At 65.6% G+C, this 25,130-nt stretch overlaps 1 protein-coding gene and 1 long non-coding RNA gene across 5 annotated transcripts in view; both read left to right on the top strand.

Annotated features, from left to right (window-relative positions):
• CACNA1H (calcium voltage-gated channel subunit alpha1 H) overlaps positions 1-25,130 on the top strand; it is a 61,983-nt gene that overhangs the window by 23,606 nt on the left and 13,247 nt on the right. For 3 of the 4 annotated variants that reach the window (XM_045459852.1, XM_045459848.1, XM_045459849.1), the window contains 14 exons: positions 11,589-11,700; positions 11,826-11,959; positions 12,384-12,481; positions 14,767-14,926; positions 15,880-16,198; positions 16,393-16,485; positions 17,566-18,346; positions 19,322-19,764; positions 21,005-21,156; positions 22,070-22,255; positions 22,893-23,010; positions 23,187-23,342; positions 23,556-23,646; positions 23,787-23,995. In XM_045459852.1, coding sequence (XP_045315808.1) covers positions 11,589-11,700; positions 11,826-11,959; positions 12,384-12,481; positions 14,767-14,926; positions 15,880-16,198; positions 16,393-16,485; positions 17,566-18,346; positions 19,322-19,764; positions 21,005-21,156; positions 22,070-22,255; positions 22,893-23,010; positions 23,187-23,342; positions 23,556-23,646; positions 23,787-23,995 — 3,052 coding nt within the window. The remainder of the gene's footprint in view (positions 1-11,588; positions 11,701-11,825; positions 11,960-12,383; positions 12,482-14,766; positions 14,927-15,879; positions 16,199-16,392; positions 16,486-17,565; positions 18,347-19,321; positions 19,765-21,004; positions 21,157-22,069; positions 22,256-22,892; positions 23,011-23,186; positions 23,343-23,555; positions 23,647-23,786; positions 23,996-25,130) is intronic. The other variant, XM_045459850.1, reaches the window with a different exon arrangement.
• LOC123588715 lies at positions 140-8,305 on the top strand. The gene is made up of 2 exons (XR_006707986.1): positions 140-6,915; positions 7,474-8,305. It is a non-coding gene; the product is annotated as an uncharacterized LOC123588715 (long non-coding RNA).

Raw genomic sequence — 25,130 nt, 5'->3', positions numbered from 1 at the left:
CCTTTTCCTTTTTTTTTAACGTTTGTTTATTTTGAGAGAGAGAGAGAGAGAGAGCGCGCGAGCGCACAGCGGGAGAGGGACAGAGGGCGGGAGACAGAGACTCCCGAGCATGTTCCTTGCAGTCAGCGCAGAGCCTGACACGGGGCTCAATCCCACCAACCGTGAGATGGTGACCAGAGCCGACATCGAGTCAGATGCCCAACAGACTGAGCCCCCCAGGCGCCCCCTGCCCTTCCTTCTTAATGCCCAGTTGCCAGGCCACGCCTGGGGGAGGCTGGGGTTTTCAGGGAGGGGCCGGCTGGCGTGGGCAGGGCCGTGGGGACAGTCCTGCTGCGGGGGCCCCTTTGCCAGGCTCCCATGTGTGCAGAGACGTATACCTGCACGTGATGCGTGTTCCCACCGTGGTCACTGCATGTGTCGGGTGTTTATGAGACCGTGAGGGGTTGGCCCTGCCCTCCGTGGGGCAGAGCTGGGGAAGCCAGGCCCCACCCGCGGGCTCCCGGCCTCCGGGGTTGGTCACTGCTGAGGTGTGGCCCGGCGCTCTTGCCGGAGGGAGCTGCCTTCAGCCCCTACACACCCTGGGGCCGTGCTCTCCGGTGGCCTGCCGGCTGGGGGTGGGGTAGGCGCGTTCCCCAGGCCAAGTTCCCAGGGAAGGAGCGTCCAGTCCCCCGGGGTCGCTAATTCGGGCCTCGGGCAGCTGCGCACTGGTGCCGAGGCAGTTATTTCTGGCCCGGAGAATTCCTGCCCAGAGCAGGCCCCGGAGCCCTGTCCCCATGGGCGGTCTGTCCTCCTCCCCGGGGGCCCTCCTGGCTCTGTGCCCCCCCACCCACGCCTTTCCCTTCCAGGGTCGGGGGGTGGGGGGTGTCATGCACAGCCCCCTGCAGGGGGCCCCAGCCTGCGCAGAGGAGCCTCGCTGGGAAGGAGGCTTCACGTGGCAAGGCCAGTCCACCCGCCTTCTGCATCCAGGACAAAGCCAGCCCGAAGGGATGGCTGGGTCCTAGGAGTGTTCAAGCCCTCAGCTGCTCCAGCAGGAACCGAGCCAGAGCTGTGACGTGGAGATCCATCAGGAGAGCTTGAGATTGAGGAAAGGAACAGAGCTGGGGGCTAGCTCCCCTTTCAGACGGGAAAATGGCCTGGGAGGGGGGCTGTGGGCCTCCAACTCACTCTCACATGCCGCCACCAAGTGGCTGGCAGGGTCTCCATGAGGGTCCGTGGCCAGCACAGTCAGGCTTCCTGCGGGATGATAATTGGAAGTGGAGACGGGGTGCTTTTCCACTCAATTATGCCTTGAAAAAATCCGAAATCAAGCTCCTTATTAAGAGCTAAGCAGAGACATTAGCGCGCTTCCTAATTAGCATGGTCTTTAAAATTGTGCACAATTAGAGGGAGCTGTGGGCATGTGCTCGGGCTCCAGGATGTTTGTGTAAATGAGCGTTTCGCTTTGTCTGGGGTGGGGGCGCTCGCTCTTCCGGAGAAAAGCCAACCTCCAACCCCCCTCCTGGCAAGGTGAGCTCGGCTGTACGTGTCCGATCGTGTTAGCCTGCCCGCACCTCTTCTGCTCCGATGCACGTGTGTGGGGCATGCCCAGCACACAGGAATGGGTAGTCCACGCACCTGAGCAGACACACGCATGCCCAGACGCTGGTCTCCAGTGCTCAGCGCACAGGCACGCCACGGGCACAGGCTAGGTCTCTTGCCAGGGTCTGGCTGCCCTGGGCCCTACTCGGCCGGGGTCCAGGGGGCTGCTTCTGCGGCAGATGGGTGTGGACGCCGCTAGGGCGAGGACAACACGGTGCCCAGATGAGCTCAGAAATTAGGCCGGCAGCAGGGGCGTCGGTGCCACGAACTGCTCAGAACAGAACCAGGCACTGGGCTCTGCTGGGCAGGACGTGGGCCTCAGCCCTGGATGCCCTGGGCTTCGCGGGGGCAGGCGTGCCCAGGGGTTAGGGAAGGGGGTTCATTGCTGGGTCAGAGCTGGCTTCCTGGCGAGTCCCAGAGCACAGCTCCGGAAGTGTCCAGGGCCACCGGTACAGGGAGAAGCTCTCAGAACAGAGAAAGAATGTTCCAGTGGCCAGAGGTGTGCACGGGTGGGGTGATGAGCTCCTATCACGGGGTGGGTGGCCGGGGTGGGTGGCCGGCTCCTATGGGGAGGGGGCCTACATACAGCCTCTTGTCTTCCCAGGGGAGGCGATCTCCCGGGAATGGCCCGGCCCCCCAGAACTCCCCCCGCGTGACCCTGAGCCGCAGGCCCAGAGCAAACAGCTGGCTCCCCACCCCAGCCGGAGCCCAGTGAGCATGAGTCACACCGGCCTAGGGACGGGCGAGCGGACGGGGATGGGGACGGAGTGGGGAGGAGGGCTCCTTGCAGCCTGAGTCTGGCCGGAGGGGAAGCAGCAGGGGCCTGGGGCTCCGAGCAGAGGAACCATTTGGGAGAGGCCAGGGGACAGGCGGGCACAGAGGCTGGCAGGGCCCATGTGAGATTCGGGGGGCGGGTACCGCTGCCCCCACAGTGGCTGTGGCAGATCCTGTCGCCAAGGTGCTGGGTGAGCCACGTCCAGGGAGTTCTTGATGGGCCGGCAGACCTGTGGTTCCCCAGGGCACGTGTGGTTGGCTGGGGCAGGGGTCCTGTGTCCCCACGGGTTGCGTGAATGGGAGTTGGCCACAGGGAACCAGGGCCCTTGCTGTGCAGCGTGGACGTGTGTGGTGGGGACAGACTGAGAAGGCCACCGTGTCTCTGACTTCGAAATAGTCTGCCTGCAGGCGCACCTGGCCTGAGCCCCCAGGCCCTCCCCTCATCGTCCCCTTCTTCCCAGACGCTGACAGAATCTTCGGGACCCCACCCCCTTCCCCCACTTAAAATTCTGCGGTGGTGGCCTAAGGGGTGGGTGGGGAGGCTGGAGACCAGGGGCTGTTGGAGGGAGTGAGCTGGGGGGGGCCCTTCCCAGAGCCCCCTCCTTACCTTTTCAGCAGCCTGTTGTCATGGCAACAACCTCAGGCGGGAGAGAAACTTCCTTCATGGTGAGATCTGGAGTGGCTGCTTCTCCCTCCTCAGAGAGTCCCCCATGTGAGACTGGAGCACGGGGCCTGTGCCCCTGTGGGCGTCAGGGTTGGTGGCACAGAGGCCCTCCTCCAGGAGCCCCGTGGGCATCGTCCGTTCCCACAGCTGTTAGACGAGGCACCCTGGCATGGTGGCAGGTGCCGGGTAGCTGGCTTTGTCCAGAGCATCAGGCCCCCCCCCCTCCCCCCCCCCCCCCCCCGTCCTCCACAGGTCTCGGCCACACCGGCTTCATCGCTCACCGCACCAGTCAGTCCTGGTGAGGGGTGCTGGGCCTGTGCAGCAGAGGTCTGAGCGGCTGAGCCCAAGCACTGCTGAGATGACCGAGATGTTCCCTGGGGGCCCAGCGTGTGCGAGCCCAGCCTGGACACACCCGCATTCCTGTTCAGTGCCACTGCCCCGAGGCCCCCTAATCTGCAGTTGAACGTCGCACCCTGGGCTGGGCCCCGTCATGGCGGCTGAAGCCTTAATCAGTTGATTCGTCGCTAGTTAATTAAGCAGGAGTGTTTATGGAATAATCGTCACCAGGAACCAGGGAAGGTACATCTGCCCGGGGTTTGGGTGGGGGCGTGCTCTCCCTTCAGGTGGTGCCTGACCCCCCAGGCTGGGGCAGAAGCGATAAGACTTTGGGGGACCCACCGACGACAAGGTGGATGCTGGCGGCAGGAACACGGATGACCACCACAGCGTGGTTCACACCATAGGGTGCAGGCGGGACCCCCAAAGGTCTCTGCTCCACACCTGCTGAGCAAGGGGGCCTTCAGGGCTTCAGAGAAGAAGTCGGTCCCAGGAGACCAGGGTCCCCCAAGGGCAGGGGTCCTGCCAGAACCCCTGAGACCAGGGAGCAGACCCCTGCCTACAGCTCCCGCCAGGCCTGAGTCCCCACGGGCTTTGGGCTTCATTAGCAGGTGCACAGGTGTGGACCTGCTGAGGCCCTGTGGTGTGGGGCTGGAGCCCTGGACCCTGCCGGGACCAGGGGTGGCCAGGCTGGGTTTTTGAGGGTCAAGGGTGTCCTTGGGCTACATCAGCCCAGGGCGGATGGCAAGTGGCTTTGCCTTAGTACCCTACTTGGAGCTCCTCTTCTGCCTTTGAAGGGTCCCAGGGGCCCGACTACCCTGGTCCTCTGTGAGTTCTGGGAGGCGTCATCGGATGCTATCCCCACGGGCAGCTGGACCCACGATGGGAAGCCACCAGGAGGACCCTGGAGTGCTGGGGAGCCCATCTGCGCAGAGCTGGGGGGTTGCTGTACCCTGCAGGGAGGGAGGCCGCGTGGCGGAGGAGCCGGGGGGGAGGGTCCCTCCATGCCCGCCCAGGTGCCGGTCCTGAGTCTCTGCCTGGATTTGAGGGACAGCAAGGACAGGTTGGAGGCTCCAGCAAGATGGAGTGGTCAAAAAGAATCCCCAGTACTCTGTGTGTTTCAGTCACTGAGGTGAAACGCACACGTCCTGGGGAGTTCATTGTGTTAACGGTGCGGTGCAAGCTCCCGCTCTTCCTAGTTCCAGAACATTCCATCACCCCACAGGGAACCTGTCCCCACTAGCTCTCACTCTCTGCCCCCCTCCCCCAGCCCCTGGCAGCCACTAGTCCATGGTCTGTCCACATTTGCCTGTTGTGGACACAGGCAACACGGGTCCTGGAACCAGATCCCGCAGCCCTCGTCCTCTTCCGTTGGCTTCTGTCCCCGAGCGCCCCACCCGCGCCATTCACCCACGTGGTAGCAGGTGTGGAGGTTCCGCCCCTCTTCTCGGCCAGAGGGATGTGTCACTGTACGGATGGGCCACGCCTTGTTTATCCGCGCACGCGTGCGTTAGTGGACGTTTGGGTTGTTTCCTCCCGTGGGCAGCCGTGAGCCCGTGCGTGTCTGTCAGAGGGCCCTCCTCTCTCTGGGGTGTGCCGAGCCGTGTGTGACCTGATGGTCTGAGGAACTGGGGTGCGCCTGGGTGGGAGCTGCACCCACATGGGGTCCGTGGTGCTGCCAGCAGCCATCTACGCTCCGCGTGGAACTGGCCGTCTCCAGAGGGCACGTCTCCTGACGCCAAGCTCAGCCCTTGTCCGTCTTGCCCGCCCCGCGTGGAGGGCTGGAGATGGTGTCCACGAGTGGTGCAGAGGAATGGGGGCCGCGGGGAAGCGTCGGGGAAGCCCCATCACGCGTGTGTCTCCGGTAAGAACACGCAAGATGCATAATCACACAGACTGAACCGGGGGGCCGAGAGGGCACGGGGTGGGGGTGGGTAGGGGGCAGCAAAAGTGGCCTCTCGACTCCTGCCAGCCCCGTCGGCCCGGCCTCGGCCTGGACCCTGTCTCACTCCCACCCCGTGAGGGTTTCTGCCGGAACTTTCCCGTGTCTTCTCGTACACGTGTGTCAAGCCACGTCCTAGAGGAGCGAGCCTCCACATGGTGGCTGTTTTCACGAACGGTGGTCTCCGTCTGCTCAGGATGTGTTTCTGCGCCAGTGCCGGCGGCCCCGCTGCAGCCTCGCACCCTGTCCGTGGACACGGTCTGATGTTCAGGGGCCCCACGTGATGCTTCCTGGCTCGCCGGGCCCGCAGCCTCACTGGTTCCCAGGAACCGCCCGGCTCTCGGTCGGTGTGTGGGAGGAGCGCCCGGGAGGGGCTGGACTCGGGGAAGGCCGCACCGTGACTGAGACGTGGGCTGGTTCTTGGGGTCTCCCGTGCTGCCCACGGGGCCCCAGGGTCTGGTCTGCGGCTGGCTCGGGCCTGCGTGGGGTGTTTCTTCCGGCCCCACAGCTGTTCTGTCTGCAGCCACCCACTCAGCCGTGTGGGGTACAGTAGACGTCTGCTGTCAGTGGCCCAGAATTGTTTTCCCTTGTAGGATGGGCTTTCTCCCCCATGAATAAACATACGCTCTTCTCCTGGAGCAAAATGGAAAAGCAAGCTTGAATGCTCAGGAGAATGAAGGCTGGGGGGCGGGGGCGGCAGGCCCTGTGTGCACAGCGGCACGGAAGGCCCCACACCACCTCCCCCAGGGCTGGGAAGGGCTTGCCCCCATCAGCGGTCCAACCGGAGTGGGGCCCTTGGCCCAGCATGTGGGACCTCCATCGGCCGCTGTGTGTCTGGGGCAGGCGTGTGCACCTGTGGAGCCCCTGGACTGGCTGAGCTGACCCCTACGCCCCATGTGCCCGTGCAGGCCACTTGTCCACACTACCCAGGAAGACTGAAGGCCCATCGGGGTCCGAGGCTGGTGTCTGAGGGCCTCGCGTGGGGGTCTGGGCTGAGCACTCCCCGTGTACGGGGGATCACAACGGCCCAAGGCCTCCTCTCGGCTGCGGGGGCGGCTGCTGTGGGTCCCAGACAGGCAGACGGGGGACCTGACCTGGCTGAGGCCATGGTGAGGAGGGGTCTCTGGCCCACCCCACCCTGGGCCCCCTGCTTCCTGCTGCTCCTGCCCCGCCGCCCCCCCCTCCCCACCCCCTCCCCCCAGACACGAGGACACTCACGCCAAGCTGTCGTGGATTTGGTCTAATGGAGCTTAGCTGGCTGAGCAGATTGCTCTGGAGGGCGGTGGGCGGGGCTGGCCTGCACGGGGCTTTCTCATCTTCCGGAGACAGAGCTTTGCAGATCTATCCGCGTGATCTCCTGACAGCCCCTCAGGGAGCCCAGCCTGTGGGATCAGGGCCTGGTCCCCACATGCCCTGCGGAGGGGCCCCTCCAGCTGCTGTGTTGCCCGTTGGTGTGTGTCTCTCAGTGAGGGGTGTCCAGCCCCCTGTCCCTGTCCCTCTGGTGAAAACACCACATCCCCTCCCTCCTCGTGTGTGGGGCCGGCCAGGGGAGCTGAAGTGGCATTCTCAGGATGAGGGAGGGTAGGGGGGACATGGAGCCTGCTGGATGCTCCCACAGAAGGTAAGGAATCTGGGTGCTTCCCTCAGCCCCTGAAATATAGCTGCCACACTCCCATCGTATGGGGGTGGGGGGAAGCCGAGGCTCAGAAAAGAGGAGGGGCAAGCAGTGGTATTGTCGGCGTCAGGCTCTCGTCCTCTGGCTCAGAGCTGGGCAGGGGGAGAAATGGCCCACCCCCTGGGTCTGGGGGCCTTGAGCCAGCTGGGTGGCCGTGGGGAGCTGCATGTTAACAATGAGGCTTTGGCTCGGGGGTCCAGGACCACCCTTTGGACCACACTGCCCCGTGCCATGCAGGCGTCTGCGGGGAACTCCACCTGGTTCCGGGACCCTAGAAACCACGGTCACTCGGGAGGGGCAGTGTCACGGACTGTCAGGGTCCCTGTTGGCAGTGAAAGTGGGGGGCTGAGTGGCCATGAGCCCCTTCTGGCTTCCAGCCCTGTTGGGGTCACCCCCGCTTCTGGGACATTCCCACCCAGTGCCCACGCCCGGGGACAGGAGGAGATGGGGCTCACAGGCCAGTGCCATCTTCGAAGCCTCTCTTGGTGTGCTTTTCTTAACCAGCTGGGAGTCTGAGAATGAGGAAGGGTGGGTTGACGGAGCGGTTCTCAGCAAAGCCTCAGTCCCTCAGGCGAGCAGCATCCCTCGGGCTGTCCAGCAAGTGGCCCAGCCCTGAGCAAGCCCCGTCAGGGCCGCTTCAGCACCACGGACAGCGGCCACCACCTCCTCGCCACTGCGGCCTCGCGTTGGGGTGTCTGTGTGGGGTGCATTGGAGCCATGGTCGGAGAGGTCAGGAAGTTGGCACCGAGAGCCTCAGGACAGGACTGGGCCCCTCCTCCACACCCACCAGGGGTGGGGGGCCAGCCGTGGCGTGGCTGCCAGAAGTGGGGAGGTGGTGCAGCCTTGGTTCAGCAAAGGCCTGAAGGGGAGCGGGGAGGTATGAAAGGCTGGTGTCAGGCCAGGCTGGGCAGAATATACTGGAAGGGCTCTGAGTGCGGAGTGTGGGGCTCACAGCGTGGGCATGGCGCCTGAGGGGTCTCCCAACAGACAGGACCCCTGTCCCCGCCGCTGGTGGGGTCTCCAGCCCTGAGGGAGGCCCTGGGATCAGGGCGCTCAAAAGAGTGTAGGTCAGAGGGCTCACTGCTGGCCAGACAGAGCCTTGCTGGCTCTGGGATCCTGTGGGCGAGACCATCTCGTTCAGCTTTGGACTCAAGCCCCCGGAGCCTCTGTGGCCAGGCCCTGGGCAGCACCGTGGGCCCCTCCCTACGCAGGAGTGGCTGCCTCCTCCTGCTTGCGCATCAGCTTGGCTTCCTTGGACCCCTGGTGGAAATTGACTCTAATTTGCAGAAGTTGGTTCCAAACCTAAAGGATTTTTAATTAAAATCCAGAAGACCCATCTGTGTAATTAAGTCTCCAGAAGTCACTGGGCTCTGGATGGGTAGCTGGGTGGCACTGCCTGTCCTCAGCTACCCACTAAGGTGTGATGGGGGAGGAAGGTGGCCTTGCTGATGTGGGGGGCTGATTCAGCCCTGTGACCCCTGTCTCGGGGAGCCTCCTGGCTGTCCACAGGACCTGTGCTGCCTGTGAGGACCACACACGCTCCTGTGCACCTTCCTTTACATGGACCGAGAAAAAGTCTCGGGGCCCCGGTGCACGACCCTAGGATCGCTTCCCTCCCAGGTGTGTGTTTGGGGTTGTGGGGGAGAGAGGCAGAGGCTATAGAGGCTGTATCACTAGCATAGTAGCCCCACAAGGGCGAGCGATCTCAGTGATGGATGGAGAACTTTCCAGGTGCTGGAGCCATGCTGACCGGCGTGGTTATCCCAGCCTCACACACACGCGCGCGCGCGCACACACAGACACACACACACGCTGATAGTGTCCCACTTCTTGGATGAACCTGTGTTCATGCCCTCCAGGATGGGTACCCAGACTCCTGCCTGAGGGGTCTTGAGCCCCAGGACATGCCTCATGGGTGGGGCAGGCGGGCCAAGGCCCACAGGAGCAGCACCGTCAGGAGGAACCTGAAGCGGATGGGCGGGCATGGCTTGCCAGCAGTTTGGGAAGAACAGGGGAGGTAGGACCCCAGCTCAGGGGCCCCCAGGAGAGCTGTCTTTTCAAGTTCCTGGGGGCCTGGTTTGTGTCTCCTCCTGGGGAGTGAGGGCCCTTCCCAGCTCCTGGCCTGAATAGTCTGCCTCCTGCCCAGTGTTGAGGGTAGATGTCCTCCGCTTTGCCTGACACCAGCTCCAGGGTCTAGATCAGGTCCCCTGCAAGAGTCCCCCAGGCCAGGAGATGCCTGGACCTACCCCTTCATTCCCTGCCTGGCCCTGTGCCCCAGAGTCCAGAACAGGGGCCACACCACAGCTTGGCGGGAGTGGCTGTGGCAGTGCTGATTGGGGGCTTGGGGGTAGCCGGTGGGTTTGTTCTGGGCCAGGTGCAGGGCCACCATGCACATTCATCACCTCATTGAGGACACCTTCCCTGGTTTGGATGTTCCTACAGGGGGGTCTCCAGGGGGATCTTGAGTGAGCACTGGCGCAAGCCTGGGAGAAGTCAGGCAGCAGGCTGGAGAAACAGGATTCCCTGGTGGGGGAGGCAGTCCAGCCTGGGAGAGCTTGGGGTGCTGGGACAGAGAGAGGGGGTTCCAGGTTCCAAAGAGGCAGACAGTCCCCACACCTGCACGGGTGGCTGCACACGCACATTGGGGGCCCCAGGCTCGTGTATGCTGCCTCCCTGCCAGGTGGGGGCGGGGCGTGCACCTGCAAGACCCAGGGTCTACCTGGGTCAGGGAGGAGGGGTGGGGTGGGATGCACTCCCTCAAGCCATCTCACTGTCGCCTGCCCAGAGCCACCTGCTGTGCCTGGTGGGGATGTGGGGCTTTGTCTCCCTGCAGGCCGGTCTGCTGAGCCATTCTGTGTCACTGACCACAGCTGTGTCTTCATGACACACACACACACACACACACACACACGTCCTATCCACGCGTGAGCTCTCCACAGAGCTATTACCGCAGCAGTGGAGGGACAGAGGGGTCGGGAGGCAGCAGAGTGGTGCCTGGGTGGTGGAGAGGACCAGCGCCCATGTGCAGCCTCAGCACGCCGTGACAGCATGGGACCCAATCTGTGCAGGGGGTCCCCAAGATCCCCAGATGGATCCAGGCTTATGCACAGTAGGTGCACCCTGGATATTCGGTGCTGCCATTAGCCCAGCTGTCTGAACCCCCCCCCCAACCCCCCAGGGTGTCCGCCTGTCCTCCCCGGACAACCCATCATGGGGCTTGGGGGCCAGGGTGCCGCCTTAGCAGGAAGCTGATTTCTGTTTTTCTGCAGCTAGACCACAGCAGAAACACTTGTTACTGCTGAACCCATTAACTGTAATTATGGCGCTCTCGGCGGGAACATAATTACCCTGGTGGCCTGGCACCGCGCCGGACTGTGCCCTGCTGGCCCTGACCCGCTCTTGCCCCTGCACTGTGCCCTGCTGGCTCTGCCCCTGCCCAGGAGGCTGGGGGAGACGAGGGCCCGGGCTGCTTCCAGCCCCTGCAGAGGAGTCTCCTTTATGCCCTGTGTTTCTGACCCCATTCAGCTCCCCAGGCCTTATCCCCACCGTGCCCCAGGTTCTGGGCACCTAGGCCATGGCTCTCCTCCCTTTGTTCTCCGGCTTAGGCAGCCCCACAGAAAGCCCACCTCAGAGGTGGGTCCAGGGATTCGTGCGGTGGGGATGACGTGGTGGGGGGGGGGGGGGAGGCGGTGCACAGAGTACCGCCAAGCCCTCCCGGCCACGAGGACTGCGTGCGTGCGTCCACAGGGTTTGCGTGGAGCCCCCGTCCCCCGTGCTGCCTGGCTCTCTCCCCATGCCTCACACAGAGCTCCCTGAGTTCCTGGGGATCCAGCTGGGCTGGGTGTAGGGATGCACCCCTTCGCAGAGACAGCTACGGTGGGCCAGGCCACTGTGCAGCCTGCGTGGGGCCCCAGCGCCACCTGGTGGCTGCTCTGGGAATGCCCGGGAGTTCTCGCGGGTCTGGGTGGCCGAGGTGCAGAGTACCTGGGGGTGGCTGCTGACCCAGCTCCCGAGGCCCCCACGCCACCTGGACGCTCTCCTGCCAGCAGGACACTCTTGGAGGTGGCCGGTCGCTGCAGGCCGCTTGGGGTGGCCTCCCTAGCCCCCATCCATCCAGGCGCACAGGAGGGCTGTGGGTCCTCCACGCGCAGTCCCCGAGCTGAGCTAAAGCCCGCGTCCGTCATCCCAGCTGCTGTGGTCAGGGCACCCCGCGCCTGCTGGCATCACGTGGGGGTTAGCGTGGAGTCCCCCTCATGGTTCGTGTGCGTCTGCAGCATGTGTTGGTGTCCCGGCTGGGCACCGAGTGTGTGGCCTCACTCTGGAACACCCGAGCTGGGGGGGGAGAGCCTGGCAGAGGGGCCGCAGCCGTCATCCACAGCGCGGGGGTGGCAGCAGTGGCCCACGCGGGGATGCAGCGGTCACTGCGCACAGTGGCCAGCGCCAGGGCTCTGCCCCTTGAGGCCCGGCCGACGGGGTGGGCGCGGGGGCTGTTGAGGGCTCAGCCCGTGACGTGCCTGTAGGCACCGTGGCGGCCGTCGGGGTGCCGCCGCCCCCTGCCCTGCTGCCCCGCGGCCGTCTCAGCCTCCAGCGTCCACCCTTAACTCGACCGCCTGCCGCACGTGGTTCGAGCACGTCAGCATGCTGGTCATCATGCTCAACTGCGTGACCCTGGGAATGTTCCGGCCCTGCGAGGACGTCGAGTGCCGGTCGGAGCGCTGCAGCATCCTGGAGGTGGGCCCGTGGTGCATCCCCGGGTGCGGGCGTGCGGGGGCAGCCCCTGGGTGCGGGGGGGGGGGGGGGGGGGGGTGCAGGCCCCGCCTCCCAGGCCCCGCCTTTCAGGCCCCGCCTCCCACCAGGCCTTCGACGACTTCATCTTCGCCTTCTTTGCCGTGGAGATGATCATCAAGATGGTCGCCCTGGGGCTGTTCGGGCAGAAGTGCTACCTGGGCGACACGTGGAACAGGCTGGATTTCTTCATCGTCATGGCGGGGTATGGACCCCCTGGCCCCCAAAGCTAGGGCTGTCCCGCGGTGGCGCCAGTGCCTGACCGAGCCTGGCTGGGAGCCCCTGGGGCCCACCAGGAAGGGGGATGGGCGGTGCCCTCTGCAGGGGCCCCCAGCAAAGCCTAATCTGGGAGGAGGCTGAGGGTGGGGAGCCTCTGCCAGGGAGCGGGACGTGGGTCCTGGGGGGCTCCCTGTGCTGGCAGTGGGGGTGGCAGGACAGGCAGATGGGGTGAGCGGTAAAGGGCCCCAGTGGTGACCCAGGGAGGCTCGGCGTACAGCTCAGGGACTGGGCCCCCAACGTGTGGTCACCTGCCCTGGGCCTCCTGGCCCTGGAGAAGGGCTGTGCTCACCTCTGCCCCCCGGGGCTGTGGGCACCCCCTGAGCCCCTGTGTCCCGCTGCCCCTCCACCAGCATGATGGAGTACTCCCTGGACGGACACAACGTGAGCCTCTCCGCCATCCGGACGGTGCGTGTGTTGCGGCCCCTCCGCGCCATCAACCGTGTGCCCAGTAAGTGACCCCTCCGTGGGACAGGACTGGGCGTCCTACCGGCCTTACTGACAGCTCTCAAGGGTCCCCTCGGGCACACCGCCTGCTTCTGGACTCTCTGGCCCCAGCACAGACCCTCGTCCTGGGGGAGGAGGGCCCTGGCGGATTTGCCCCTTTTGGGGAGGACAGAGCCCTCCTGGACCATGTTGGGGTGTGACAGGCAGGCAGTGTGGGGTCCTGGCTCCCCACAGTGCGGCGGGGTGACCGGACGCTCTGGGCCTCGGGCTTCTCATCTGCCCATTTGGGTCACACTGGGGGCTGTGCAGGCCCTGGTGGCTTTGTCATCTGGCGCGTGCCACTGACTCTCAGGTCCTGTCTCCGCCAGAGGCATCTGGTGCTTCAGGGCAGCGTAGAGAAGCTTCCGGGAAGTCACGTGGGTGCTTGTTTGGAAAGCGGCCCGCCCTTACACAGGTCATCTGCCCATGCGGGGGAATGGTTTGAGTCTTTTCCGGTGTCGCGTCTGAATTCAGCCGTTCCTCTCCCTGGGCAGGAGGGCAGTGCCCACGGTACCACGTAAGGCGTGTGCGTACGTGTGTGTGCATGGGTCTGCGCGTACCGTGTGCACACAACCTCTCCAGCAGGGAGGCCTGAGTCCTGGCGGCCTTGGCACCCAGGCCTGTCCCACAGCCCCCCGAAGGGTGTGCCCCCCCCCCCCCCGCCAGGGACCAGTACCCACCCTGCCACGGGCCCGTCAGCTCCACCAGAGGGCAGGTGTCACGGAGTTGTGCTGTGCTGGGGGACCCCTGGGTCTTTTTCCCGCCTGCCCAGCTGGCTCTGTCCTCAGGGGTCAGGTGGGGCTCAGGTGCTGTGTGAGCCTGGGAAAGGTACTGACCTCCCTGAGCCTCGGTTTTCCCCACTGTAACAGCAGGACACTAGTGGTACCCCCCCCCCAGGTGGCTGTGAGCGTGAGGGGAGCTGGTGTGCGTGGCTCTCAGCTCGGTGCCTGGCACCCACCGCGCAGTCTGCTCACCTGGGCCCACCTTTGAGAGCAGGGAAGCCACAACACGGCCCATTTCTGCAGAACTCACTTTTCAGGTTAAATGTCTGCAGTGTCCAGAATTGCCCCCAGCAGCCTGGCCTCCCTCTGGGGACATTTCCCTGTCCCAAACTGCGCACCTCCCCTAGGCGGAGTTGCATCTCACTGGCTTCCTGGGGTCCACTCTGATCCCTGGATCACATCTGTGGCCCTTTGAGCCAGTTCATGTCTGGCTGCGTGTCCCTCACAAATCTTCCTCCCCTTTGGGGCGCCTGGGTGGCTCAGTCGGTTGAGTGGCCGACTTCGGCTCAGGTCATGATCGTGCGGTCCGCGAGTTCGAGCCCCGCGTCGGGGTCTGTGCTGGTGGCTCGGAGCGTGGAGCCTGCTTCAGGTTCTGTGTCTCCTTCTCTCTCTGCCCCTCCCCTGCTTGTGCTCTCTCTCTCTCTCTGTCTTTCAAAAGTAAATAAATGTTAAAAAAAAAAATTAAAAAAATATTCCTCCCCGCCACTTCTGAAACTTCCGTGCCATTCCTGGCTGTGGTTCAGCCCCTGTGACCCCAGGTGCCAGTTTGGCCATTTGCCACTTCACAGGTGCTGCTCTGAGGCCTCGGCACCTGCCCCCTCCCCCACCCCCTGACCGAGGGTGCTGTTTGCTGCCTGAGCCTCGGCCCTTGCTTGTCTTACCCTTGTTCAGGTCTGGGAGGGGACAGGTGCAGGTGAGTAGAGGGCACACAGGGCTTGGGTGACTGGATTAATTAACTTACCCTCTCACAGCCCCCAGCACCCAGGCAACAAGGGCTTCGAAACTCTCTCTGGAAAAACCACCACACGCCCTGGGTGTCCGTGCGGCCCCCCCACCTCCCTCCAGCGCAGGGCCCACTTCTGCATGGTTCCCGCAGAGCACGGAAAGAAATGCTCCCAGCCCTGTCCCCATTGCAAGACCCCAGGCTCCCGAGGGCTGGAGGCAGCCCAAAGCCTGAGCTGCTGGGGGCCCCTGGGGCTCTGGCAGTCATTCAGGAGGAGTGGGGGGAACCCATCAGCCTCGAGACCTAGGCCCACAGCCCTGCTGTCCTTTATGTAGGTCTGATCCACAGGGATCCTTGTGTCTCGCCCGCTGAATGTGTAGGGACACGGTGCAGGTTCCCCCCACCCCGAGTCGCTGATACCCATGTATGAACAGCTGGAGGGTGCAGGGCCCACAGGAGGGGCGGGCGCCTAGAGGAACCCCAGGAGAGCACCGCCCTGCTGACTTGTTTCTTTGCCACCTGCAGGCATGCGGATCCTGGTCACGCTGCTGCTGGACACGCTGCCCATGCTCGGGAACGTCCTTCTGCTCTGTTTCTTTGTCTTCTTCATCTTCGGCATCGTGGGCGTACAGCTCTGGGCTGGTCTGCTTCGCAACCGCTGCTTCCTGGACAGCACCTTTGCCAGGTGGGTGGCCCTAAGGGCTCTTGTGGGTTGTGCACCCCCAGCAGGCTCCTCCCCTTCCAGCCCAGCCCCGAGTGCTCCGCCCCCAGCAGGCTCCTCCCCTTCCAGCCCAGCCCCAAGTGCTCCGCCCCCAGCAGGCTCCTCCCCTTCCAGCCCAGCCCCAAGTGCTCCGCCCCCAGCAGGCTCCTCCCCAGCCCAGGACAATGCTCTGCCCCAGCAGGCTCCTCCCCTTCCAGCCCAGCCCCAGATGCTCCGCCCCCAGCAGGCTCCTCCCCCGCCTGCCTGACACCTGATGCTCCATCCCCAGAAGGCTCCTCCCCCAGCCCAGGGCAATGCCCCGCCCCCAGCCCAGGATAAGACTCCGCCCCCAGCAGGCTCCTCCCCTTCCAGCCCAGCCCCAGATGCTCTGCCCCCAGCAGGCTCCTTCCCCAGCCCAGGACAATGCTCCTCACCCAGCAGACTCCTGCCACTCCTGCCCGGCCCCCTGATGCTCTGCCCCCAGAAGCCTCCTCCCCTTCCAGCCCAGCCCCAGATGCTCCACCCCCAGCAGGCTCCTCCCCCAGCCTAGGATAGTGCTCTGCCCCCAGTCTGCCTCCAGTCTAGCACCCGATGCTCCACCCCCAGAAGGGTTCTCCCTCTCCAGCCGTAAGCTCTAAGGATGCGCCCTTTCTAGACTATTTCTGGTTGGGGTTCCGGTTTCTTTGTTTTTAGGTGTGGTTTTGTTTTTCTGTTAATTCGCTCGTGTTTCACTGTTTCTGTCCGCCTGTTTTCTTTCGCTGCCTTCGTGTTTCCCAATTCTGTCTTTCACTGTTTTTTTGCTTCTCTGTGTCTTTCCCTCTCTGTGTCTGTCTCTGCGTGTGTTCCTGTGTATCTTGGCCTCTCTCTCCCCATCTCTCCCCATCTCTCCGCATCTCTCCGTCTCCCTCTCTGCCTCTGCGCCTCCCACCCGCCCGCAGGAACAACAACCTCACCTTCCTGCGGCCGTACTACCAGACAGAGGAGGGCGAGGAGAATCCCTTTATATGCTCCTCGCGCCGGGACAACGGCATGCAGAAGTGCTCGCACATCCCCAGCCGCCGTGAGCTGCGCGTGGAGTGCACGCTGGGCTGGGAGGCCTACGGGCAGCCGCAGGCCGAGGGCGTGGCTGGCGCGGGCCGCAACGCCTGCATCAACTGGAACCAGTACTACAACGTGTGCCGCTCGGGCGGCTCCAACCCCCACAACGGCGCCATCAACTTCGACAACATCGGCTACGCCTGGATCGCCATTTTCCAGGTGGGTCCCGGCTCTGCGGCTGAGGGCCTGGGCCTCAGTTTCCCCATCGAGGGGGTGCACCGAGCGTGGGGGGGCCCCGGGGGGTCGGTTCACTTGCCCTACCAGCCCCACGGTGGGCCCCGAGGGGACGCAGGCGAGGAGGCCCCTGCCACCCTCCCAGGGCCATCCGTGTGTGCAGCCGCCTGCCCCCCCAGGTGATCACGCTGGAGGGCTGGGTGGACATCATGTACTACGTCATGGACGCCCACTCTTTCTACAACTTCATCTACTTCATTTTGCTCATCATCGTGAGTGCGGGCGACGGGGCGAGTCCTGGGGGCTGGGCAGGATGTCTGTGGCCGCCAGCGCTAGCGGGTGGAGGTGCCCTTGTGTCGTGACAGCTGACCGCAGACCCCTCAATTCCCCTCTCGGTGGACGTCGCCACGTCCCCAGGCTGCGCCATCCCAGCCTCTGCTGACTCCCTCGGGGACCCTGCACTAGGCGAGCTGCAGGGCGGGCCAGAGCAAAAGAGACCCAGGGCTGCCCGTGCTAGGGCCGGGGGCTTCCGCTGAGCTCCCGGCGGGGGGTGGTCAGAGGAGAAAGCCCACCTCCGGGAGGCCTCGTCAGGCCCTCTCACGGCCAGGTCCCATCTGGAGGCTGCAGAAGACTCCGGACCGTGTCTTGGGGTCACGGCCCTCCACGGTGTTCACGAGCCTCCGGACACAGCTCTCCGCAGAACAGGTTGCCCCAAAGGCATGGCTCTCTGGAGCGTAGGGGCCCCACCAGGCACAGCTCCCTACGGTGGAGATGGGCCTCCAGACATCGTGGTGTCCGGGGCAGGGTCTGTGAAGACCCTGCTGTGCACAGAGACAGGCAGACGCCCTGCCTCGTTTCTGACCACAAGTGTGAGCGGAGGAGAGCATCGCGTGGTGACTCTGCCACGGAGGGAGTGAAGCTGAGGGGTTTGGAGAGGTCCGCCCTGGAGAGGCGGGCGGTGGCCACGGTCGAGAGGGTCTCGTCGGGATCAGACCGAGTGGGGAAGGGGGCGAGCCGTGCAGGTGACGGGAAGGGGGGGGTCTCTCCCACCCCGCCAGCCGCCGTGTCCTCCACATGCGCGCAGATGGGGGCAAGGGTCCGTGCAGCCCGCGGTGGGTGCTGGGGCTCGGCGTCGCATCAGCAAGGACCCCACCCATCCGGGGGCGCTCCCACCAGCCTCACTCACAGCTGGGTCCTCGGCCACCGTGCGGTGGCTCTCCGGCGTCTCCCCCCGGGGCTCGGTCTCTGTCGTAGGGGCGCCCCGCCCGACCCCGACAGCCCACGACCCCCTCCCCCACGGCCTGGGTCGGCAGCCGGGCCACAGGAGGCTCACCCCCGCCCGCCTGCTGCAGGTGGGCTCCTTCTTCATGATCAACCTGTGCCTGGTGGTGATCGCCACGCAGTTCTCGGAGACCAAGCAGCGGGAGAACCAGCTGATGCGGGAGCAGCGCGCACGCTACCTGTCCAACGACAGCACGCTGGCCAGCTTCTCGGAGCCCGGCAGCTGCTACGAGGAGCTGCTCAAGTACGTGGGCCACGTCTGCCGCAAGGTCAAGAGGCGCGGCCTGCGCCTGTACGCCCGCTGGCAGAGCCGTTGGCGCAAGAAGGTGGACCCCGGCGGCGCCCTGCACGGCCAGGGTCCCGGGCGCCGGCCGCGGCGCGCGGGCAGGCACGCGGCCTCCGTCCACCACCTGGTCTACCACCACCACCACCACCACCACCACCACTACCATTTCAGCCACGGCAGCCCGCGCCGGCCCGGCCCCGAGGACACCAGGCTGGTGCGGGCCGGAGCGCTGCCGTCGCCGCCCTCGCCGGGCCGCGGGCCCCCCGATGCCGAGTCAGTGCACAGCGTGTACCACGCGGACTGCCACGTGGAGGGGCCGCAGGAGAGGGCCCGGGTGGCACACACCGCGGCCGCGGCCGCCGCCGGCCTCAAGCTGGCCACGGGGCTGGGGGCCATGAACTACCCCACCATCCTGCCCTCGTCGGTGGGCGGCAACAGAGGCGGCACCGGCCTCGGGCCCAAGGGGAAGCGGGCCGGCGGGCCTCCGGGCGCCGGAGAGCACAGCCCCCTGAGCCTGAGGGGCCCTGATCCCTATGAGAAGATCCAGCATCTGGTCGGGGAGCACGGTAAGGACCCCGGGCCCGGCCTGTGGAGAGGAGGTGGGACCGGGGCCCGGTGAGCCAAGAGGAGGCGGGACTCTCACATCTGCCCTGCCCGTGTGCTCCCCGGGGGGGCCCCGGGCCCCTTGGGCCGTGACACGACCGGTGGCAGGGGGACAGCACCTGGTCTATAGCGAGCCCCACGTAGCTTCAGTGCAAGCGCCGCACAAGCATCTGCCCACGAGGGTATGAGAATTTGAGGCTGACAGAACCCGTCAAACCTGAAGCCTGTGTCCTTTTGCCCCCCGGCCCCAGGAGGGACCACCTGCCCGTGTCTAGGACTGACCACTTTGGAAGAGAGTGTCTGGTCCCCTTCTAGGTGGGGGTGCTGGGGCAGGGGGAGGGAGGGAGAGATCACGGAGCCCCCCGAGGGCCCGGGGGTGTCCCCCGACACACGGTCCCTCCCCACTGGAGCTCCGCGGCACCCACCTCGGACAGGCAGGTGGAGGGACACCAGGTCCCCTGCAGACTGCAGGGCCTTCCCAGGGGGTGCGTGCAGGGTGGGGGCCAAGGCGCATCCGGAGCAGGCAGGGCAGGGCCGCCGGGTGCCTCCCGGGAGTGTGGGCTGCGGTTGAAGCTGCAGGGTGAAGTCGGGGTGAAGCCCGCCCTGGGTCCCAGAGTCTCGGCACAGGAGAGCGGTGTCACGGCTCCTCGGCGACTGTGGTGACTCTTCTGTGTCAGAGTGACGGAGGTTCAGATAGCAGTGGCTCGGGACGCTGCAATGAATTACGCCTCGCGAAGTCCGAGACCGTGGCTCGCGTGCTGTTTGCGTGGGTGGCGTGGCTGTGGGGCCGATCGGCCGCTCTGCTCCTTCGAGCCCCTACCCTTGGGTGTGGGCGGAGTGAGCGTGGGGCGTGCGCGCGTGCGCCGTTCACCCCGCGGAGCCCTCCGCCGCAGGGGCGGCCCGGCAGCCTGACCCGGCCCGTGTCCTTCCCCCCACAGGACTGGGCCGGGCCCCCAGCCGCCTGTCGGGCCTGAGCGTGCCCTGTCCCCTGCCCAGCCCTCAGGCGGGCACGCTGACCTGCGAACTGAAGAGCTGCCCGTACTGTGCCAGCGCGCCAGAGGACCCTGACTTTGAGCTCAGTGACTCCGAGAGCGGGGGCTCGGAAGGCAACGGGGTCTATGAGTTCACTCAGGACGTGCGGCACGGGGACCGCCGTGACCCCATGCGGCCCCCCGCGGCGGCGGACGCGCCAGGCCAGGGCAGCGCACGGCAGCGGGCACGGCGGCGGGCGGCCCCGGGCGAGCAGGGCGGGCCGGGCCGCATCTGGGCCGCCTTCGGTGGCAAACTGCGCCGGATCGTGGACAGCAAGTACTTCAACCGCGGCATCATGGTGGCCATCCTCACCAACACGCTGAGCATGGGCGTCGAGTACCACGAGCAGGCAGGTGGCCGCGGGCCCACCTGAGGGTGGGGGCGGGGCCAGGGACGGTGGCTGCTCAGTCGCTTGACAAACGCTCCTGTCCCTTTCTGGGACTGGGTCCTCATCGAGTGAGCGCGGACACGCGCCGTGCCTCCCGTGTGGAGCTTCTACCCGTCTGGGGTCCGCGGAGAGCACCACAGACCTAGCAGAGGCCAAGGGCGTTCCCCAGGCCACCTGGTGGCTCTTCTGAGGATGGGCTCAGCTCTCGCAGATCAGGGCTCCCCTTCCGTGAGCCAGGCCCGCTGGGATGCTCGTCGTGGCCACGGGAGGCCAAAGTGTAGAATGGCCCCCGGGAGCCCGTGGTGGGGTTGTCTGGCCCCCCAGCAGTCGTGGAAGCCCTCCTCATCCCCCGCCCCGGACCGGGGCCTCCGCAGGAAGGACGGCAGCCGGGTCTGGCAGGGAGAAGGCGTTCTCTCTAGGGACCAGGCTGGTTCACTCGGGGTGACCAAATGGAGTTCTTCGTGTCCCATCCTTCGGGCTTTTCCAGGGGTTTACACGGCTTTTCTCGTTCTGGAGGATTTAGGGAAAACCCGAGCATTGGTGGCTTTCCGCAGGCCCCGTGTGGGGAGGCTCTTTTCGGGAGGGTGAGAGGCAAGGACAGGGACGTGAGCAGATTTCAGGGGACTCCTTGGTAAGGAAGAGCCTCTGCCCACGTGGACACGTGCACACGCCGGTGTGTGTGGTCACGTGAGTGCACGTGGACGTGTAAGACCTACCCGTGCAGAGGGGAACACGTGTATAGACACGTGTCGTGTGTGCACAGGCGTGCTCACATGCGTGGGAACATATACATTGGCTCAGGCACACACACAGATGAGTCAGCAGGTCCCCAGTAAGAAGACCTCTGGAACCTCCTGCCAGCAAGAAGGGGTATGCAAGGCCCCCAGACACCAGGGAAGCAGATGCAAGGCAGGTCCCCCATGCCTACCCTGGAGCTGGTGCCCCCACGTCCCCGTGGCCTCCATTTGCTCCGGTCTCAGACATGGTGGCAGGGCCTAGGGGAGCCGGAGATGGTCAGGGTGGGAGGGCCAGGCAGGCTGGGTTCCGCTTCCTCCTCCAGAGGGCAGCCAGTCGGGTTGCTTCCAAGCCGCTGCACCAGTGTGGTTGAACCCATGCTCGGATTCTTGGGGGCAGGGAGCCCTCCTGCCTCCAAGGGGTGGGAGCCGTGGGTGGGGCGTGACGGCCTCCCCACTGCCCGCAGCCTGACGAGCTGACCAACGCCCTGGAGATCAGCAACATCGTGTTCACCAGTGTGTTCGCCCTGGAGATGCTGCTGAAGCTGCTGGCCTGCGGCCCGCTGGGCTACATCCGGAACCCCTACAACATCTTCGACGGCATCATCGTGGTCATCAGGTGGTCCCCTGTCTCCCGCCTGGGCCACGGGGCCCGGGACCGCACCCCCGCCCCGCCCCGAGAGCAGAGCCCCAGTCGGAGGGAGAGGGCTTGCTGGCAGTGTTTCTGGCGCTGTACAGAGTCACACATCGTGGGCAGGGCGGGGTCCCCTCCCTGGGACCAGGTCCCTTCCTACTGGCGCTGCCAGCTGCACGCAGTCCACCGCGTTTCAGAATGTTTCCAGAATGTGGTGGAGCCGTTCCCTGTGGGGACAGCGTAGACACTCAGCAGCCCTTCCGCCTCCTGGCTGGAGTCCACTCAGGGCTCCGTGCCTGCAAGGAAGGCCAGCTTTCCTCTGGGATATCTGCTGCATGGCGTCAACACGGGAAGGAGTGGGAGAATCTGGGGATACCTGTCTCCCCCAGGAGGAAGCAGGGCCTTCGGGAGTCAAGGGGGTCCCCCCTGGCGGGGACAGAGTTGAGTGGGAGCAGACGAGGTACACAGAGCTCGCTGTGAGAGGCACAGGATGGGGAAAGGGCCCCGGATGGAGAAGTTTCTGACCAGATCAGAGCCCAAGTTCTGGCAGCTGCTGGGGCCCGGCAGCCACCAGCGACAGCAGCTATTTAGATGGTGAATCGCACCCCCCCCCCCCCCCCCCCCCCCCCCCCCCCCCCCGGGCTCTAGTCGCCTTGACACAGCTTAACTTCTCCTCAGCCACTAAGGCTCCCGGGCTGGCATTCCTGCTTTGGGAAGAGTAGGGGCCGGTGGGGGGCGTGGCAGGGTGTGTGCGCGCGTGTGTGTGTGTGTGTGTGTGTGTGTGTGTGTGTGTGGTCCCCAGGGAGGGGGGCGTGGGCGTGGTCTTCATGAGGAGGGGGCGTGGCGGGGGCGTGGTCCCAACGCGGGGCCCCTCCTGACTCGCGGGCCGACCCCTCAGCGTCTGGGAGATCGTCGGGCAGGCGGACGGCGGCCTGTCGGTGCTGCGAACCTTCCGGCTGCTGCGGGTGCTCAAGCTGGTGCGCTTCATGCCCGCGCTGCGGCGCCAGCTGGTGGTGCTCATGAAGACCATGGACAACGTGGCCACCTTCTGCATGTTGCTCATGCTCTTCATCTTCATCTTCAGGTGGGCCGACTGCCGGGGAGCCGTCGTCCTCCCCCCGCGGGGCTGCGTGGTCGGGACCTGGAGCGCAGGACGCATGCGGGCGCAGCCCGCCCACCGCTCCGCCCACCGCTCTGCCCTCCGTTTGTGGAGGCTCCGTCACTGGTTCTCTGTTCAGACTTCATTGGCTGGCCCTCCGGGTGCTGGCAGGCCCTGTAGGACCCCAGAGTGGGCTCCGCTCTGCAGGCTCGCAGCCGGGTGGGGGGATGGGCGGGACCCCCAGATGGCTGGATGAGGATCTGTGCCCCAAGGAAATCAGGGAAGGAGTGGGGGCAGCCTTCACCTGCTATGTGCTGAGCACCCACTGTGTGCCAGCCTGGCGTGGGGTCAAGCCTCAAGGATGGGCTGGGGCAGAGAACGGCCCAGGCAGGCTGAGCGAGACAGGCCCCGGTTCCTCCCACCCCGGTCTCCGTCTTCCCACCTGTAGGATGGAGGTGGCTAGGCCGTGGGCACCGGCAGGGAGGCCCCTGTAAAGCAGGAAGCTGGGGACCGGGCCAACGGGGAAGGCGTGGAAGGGCAACCCCTGAGGGCAGGGATGGCCACGTGGCGCTGCCCCTGCTCACCTGCTGCCCGCCTCCCTGCCATCCTGCCCTGCCCTTAGCATCCTGGGCATGCACCTCTTTGGGTGCAAGTTCAGCCTGACAACAGACACCGGAGACACGGTCCCCGACAGGAAGAACTTTGACTCCCTGCTGTGGGCCATCGTCACCGTGTTCCAGGTACAGCCGGGGTGGGCAGGCATCCCCTGACGGGAACGGTGGTCCCCGGGAGAACCCCCCCCCCGCCCTGCTCAGGGCAGCCCCAGCATGTGCCTTGGTCTGTCTGAGGCCAGTGCGGTGAAGCCGCCCCCCAGGGCTCCCCGGCATCTCCAGCCCCAACCGGCCCCTCTCCGCAGATCCTCACGCAGGAGGACTGGAACGTTGTCCTCTACAACGGCATGGCCTCCACCTCCTCCTGGGCGGCCCTCTACTTCGTGGCACTGATGACCTTCGGCAACTACGTACTCTTCAACCTCCTGGTGGCCATCCTGGTGGAGGGCTTTCAGGCAGAGGTGAGGGGCGGGAATCCCACCAGACAGACATGGAGAGCGAGCGTCGTTCGGCCACCACACCTGCCCTTGGTAGTAACCTCGGGCCGAGCCCTCCCGGCCACGCCCACCTCCACGCCAGCCTAGCTCAGGGAGGAGGCCTGTGGGGGGGTGTTTGACGCAGATGGTTCCTGTCCCCGGGGGAGCCTCACGTGTGTCTTCTGTCTGCGGGCCCAGGGTGACGCCAACAGATCCGACACGGACGAGGACAAGACATCCGCCCACTTGGAGGAGGACTTTGACAAGTTCCCAGACGCCCGGGCCACGGGTGAGCGTTTGCACCATGGGGGTCGAGGGGGTGCCGTTCACCCCATCCTGGCCTAGCACGGGCTCCCGTGGGCAAGTTCTAGGGGGCACGTTCGCTTCCTGGAAGCTCTGCAGGTGCAAATCCCCGCCTCCTGTCTGCAGAGGTGAAGATGTACCCGCTGGCAGTGACCCCCAACGGGCACCTGGAGGGCCGAGGCAGCCTGCCCCCTCCCCTCATCATGCGCACAGCGGCCACGCCCATGCCCACCCCCAAGAGCTCCCCACACCTGGACCCGGCCCCCGGCCTCCTGGAGTCGAGGCGCGGCAGCAGCAGCTCTGTGGACCCCCAGCTGGGCGACCAGAAGTCACTGGTAGGGACCCTCCCCTGCTCCGGCTCCAGGCTTCACCCACGTGGGTCCTTGGGGCCTTTCCCAGTATGAGTGTGGGTCCTGCACGCGCCACAGTCCCACCCCGTGGGTCCCCATCCCCGAGCGGAGGAGACAGGCGCTCCGTTTTCCCGTACGTGGAGCCAGAGCGGCAGCTCTTGCGGGCGGAGCGTGAGCGCATGGCGATCCCTTCCTCCCCGGCAGTTCGTCTTCCTGACCGAAGTGAGAGATAAAAGCCGGTAGAGCACAGGACGTACCTCGGGAGGGCAAAGGAAAGGGACAGCAGGGAGGGGACACGTGACAGAAGCCGGGGGGTGGGGAGGGACACGTGATAGAAGCTGGGCGGGGGCTCCCCATGCAAACCCAGGAAACGCCGCCCCAGCAGACACAGTCCACCCTGCTTCCAGAAGGCGGGGGAGGGGCGGGGAGGGGGGACAGAGTGGGAGAAGCCAGCCGCTGAGGGGAAGCCAGGGGTGGGCGGGGCGTGTACACGCAGGAAAGTCGAGGCAGAGCAGGAAGATGGGACGTAGTGTGGCCATCACCAAGAAGCGCTCAGCCGAGCAGCCGCATCACGGCCTGACTCGTCCAGCCTGGATGTTGGGGACCGAGGGAGGGGGACAGGCAGCGTCGTGCTGGCCCCGGGAGGTAGAAGTGAGTAACAGCAGACAGGGCGAGGATGCAGAGGCAAAACCCTTGTCTCTTCTGAGACGGCAGCTCAACAGTTGTGCAAGTCCAACGGGGGCCAGTGAGCTGATTTGGGGGCCCACCCAGCAGCCCTACCAGTGTCTGAGGATGTCTGGCCCAGGGCTGGTGCCAGGCTTGTTGATAAGCACCACTACCTGCTCTCCAGGCCAGAACAGTCTAAGTCGCCGAGTCCCAATCCCAACCCAGCCCCAGCCCAGCCCAGCCCCAGCCTCAGCCCGGGTCAGCCCAAGCTCAGCCCAAGCTCCAGCCCCAGCTCAGCCTCAACTCAGCCCCAGTTCAATCCCAGCCTCAGCCCCAACCCCAACCCCAACCCAGCTCCAGCCCTGGTCCCAGCCCCAGGCTCAGCCCAGCTCAGCCCCAGCCTCATCCCCAACCCCAACCCAGCCCCATCCCAGCCCCAACCCAGCCTCAGCCC

This window comes from Leopardus geoffroyi, chromosome E3 (genome assembly GCF_018350155.1).
Source record: "Leopardus geoffroyi isolate Oge1 chromosome E3, O.geoffroyi_Oge1_pat1.0, whole genome shotgun sequence".
Taxonomy (NCBI): domain Eukaryota; kingdom Metazoa; phylum Chordata; class Mammalia; order Carnivora; family Felidae; genus Leopardus; species Leopardus geoffroyi.
This window is presented reverse-complemented; position numbering and strand designations above follow the sequence as displayed.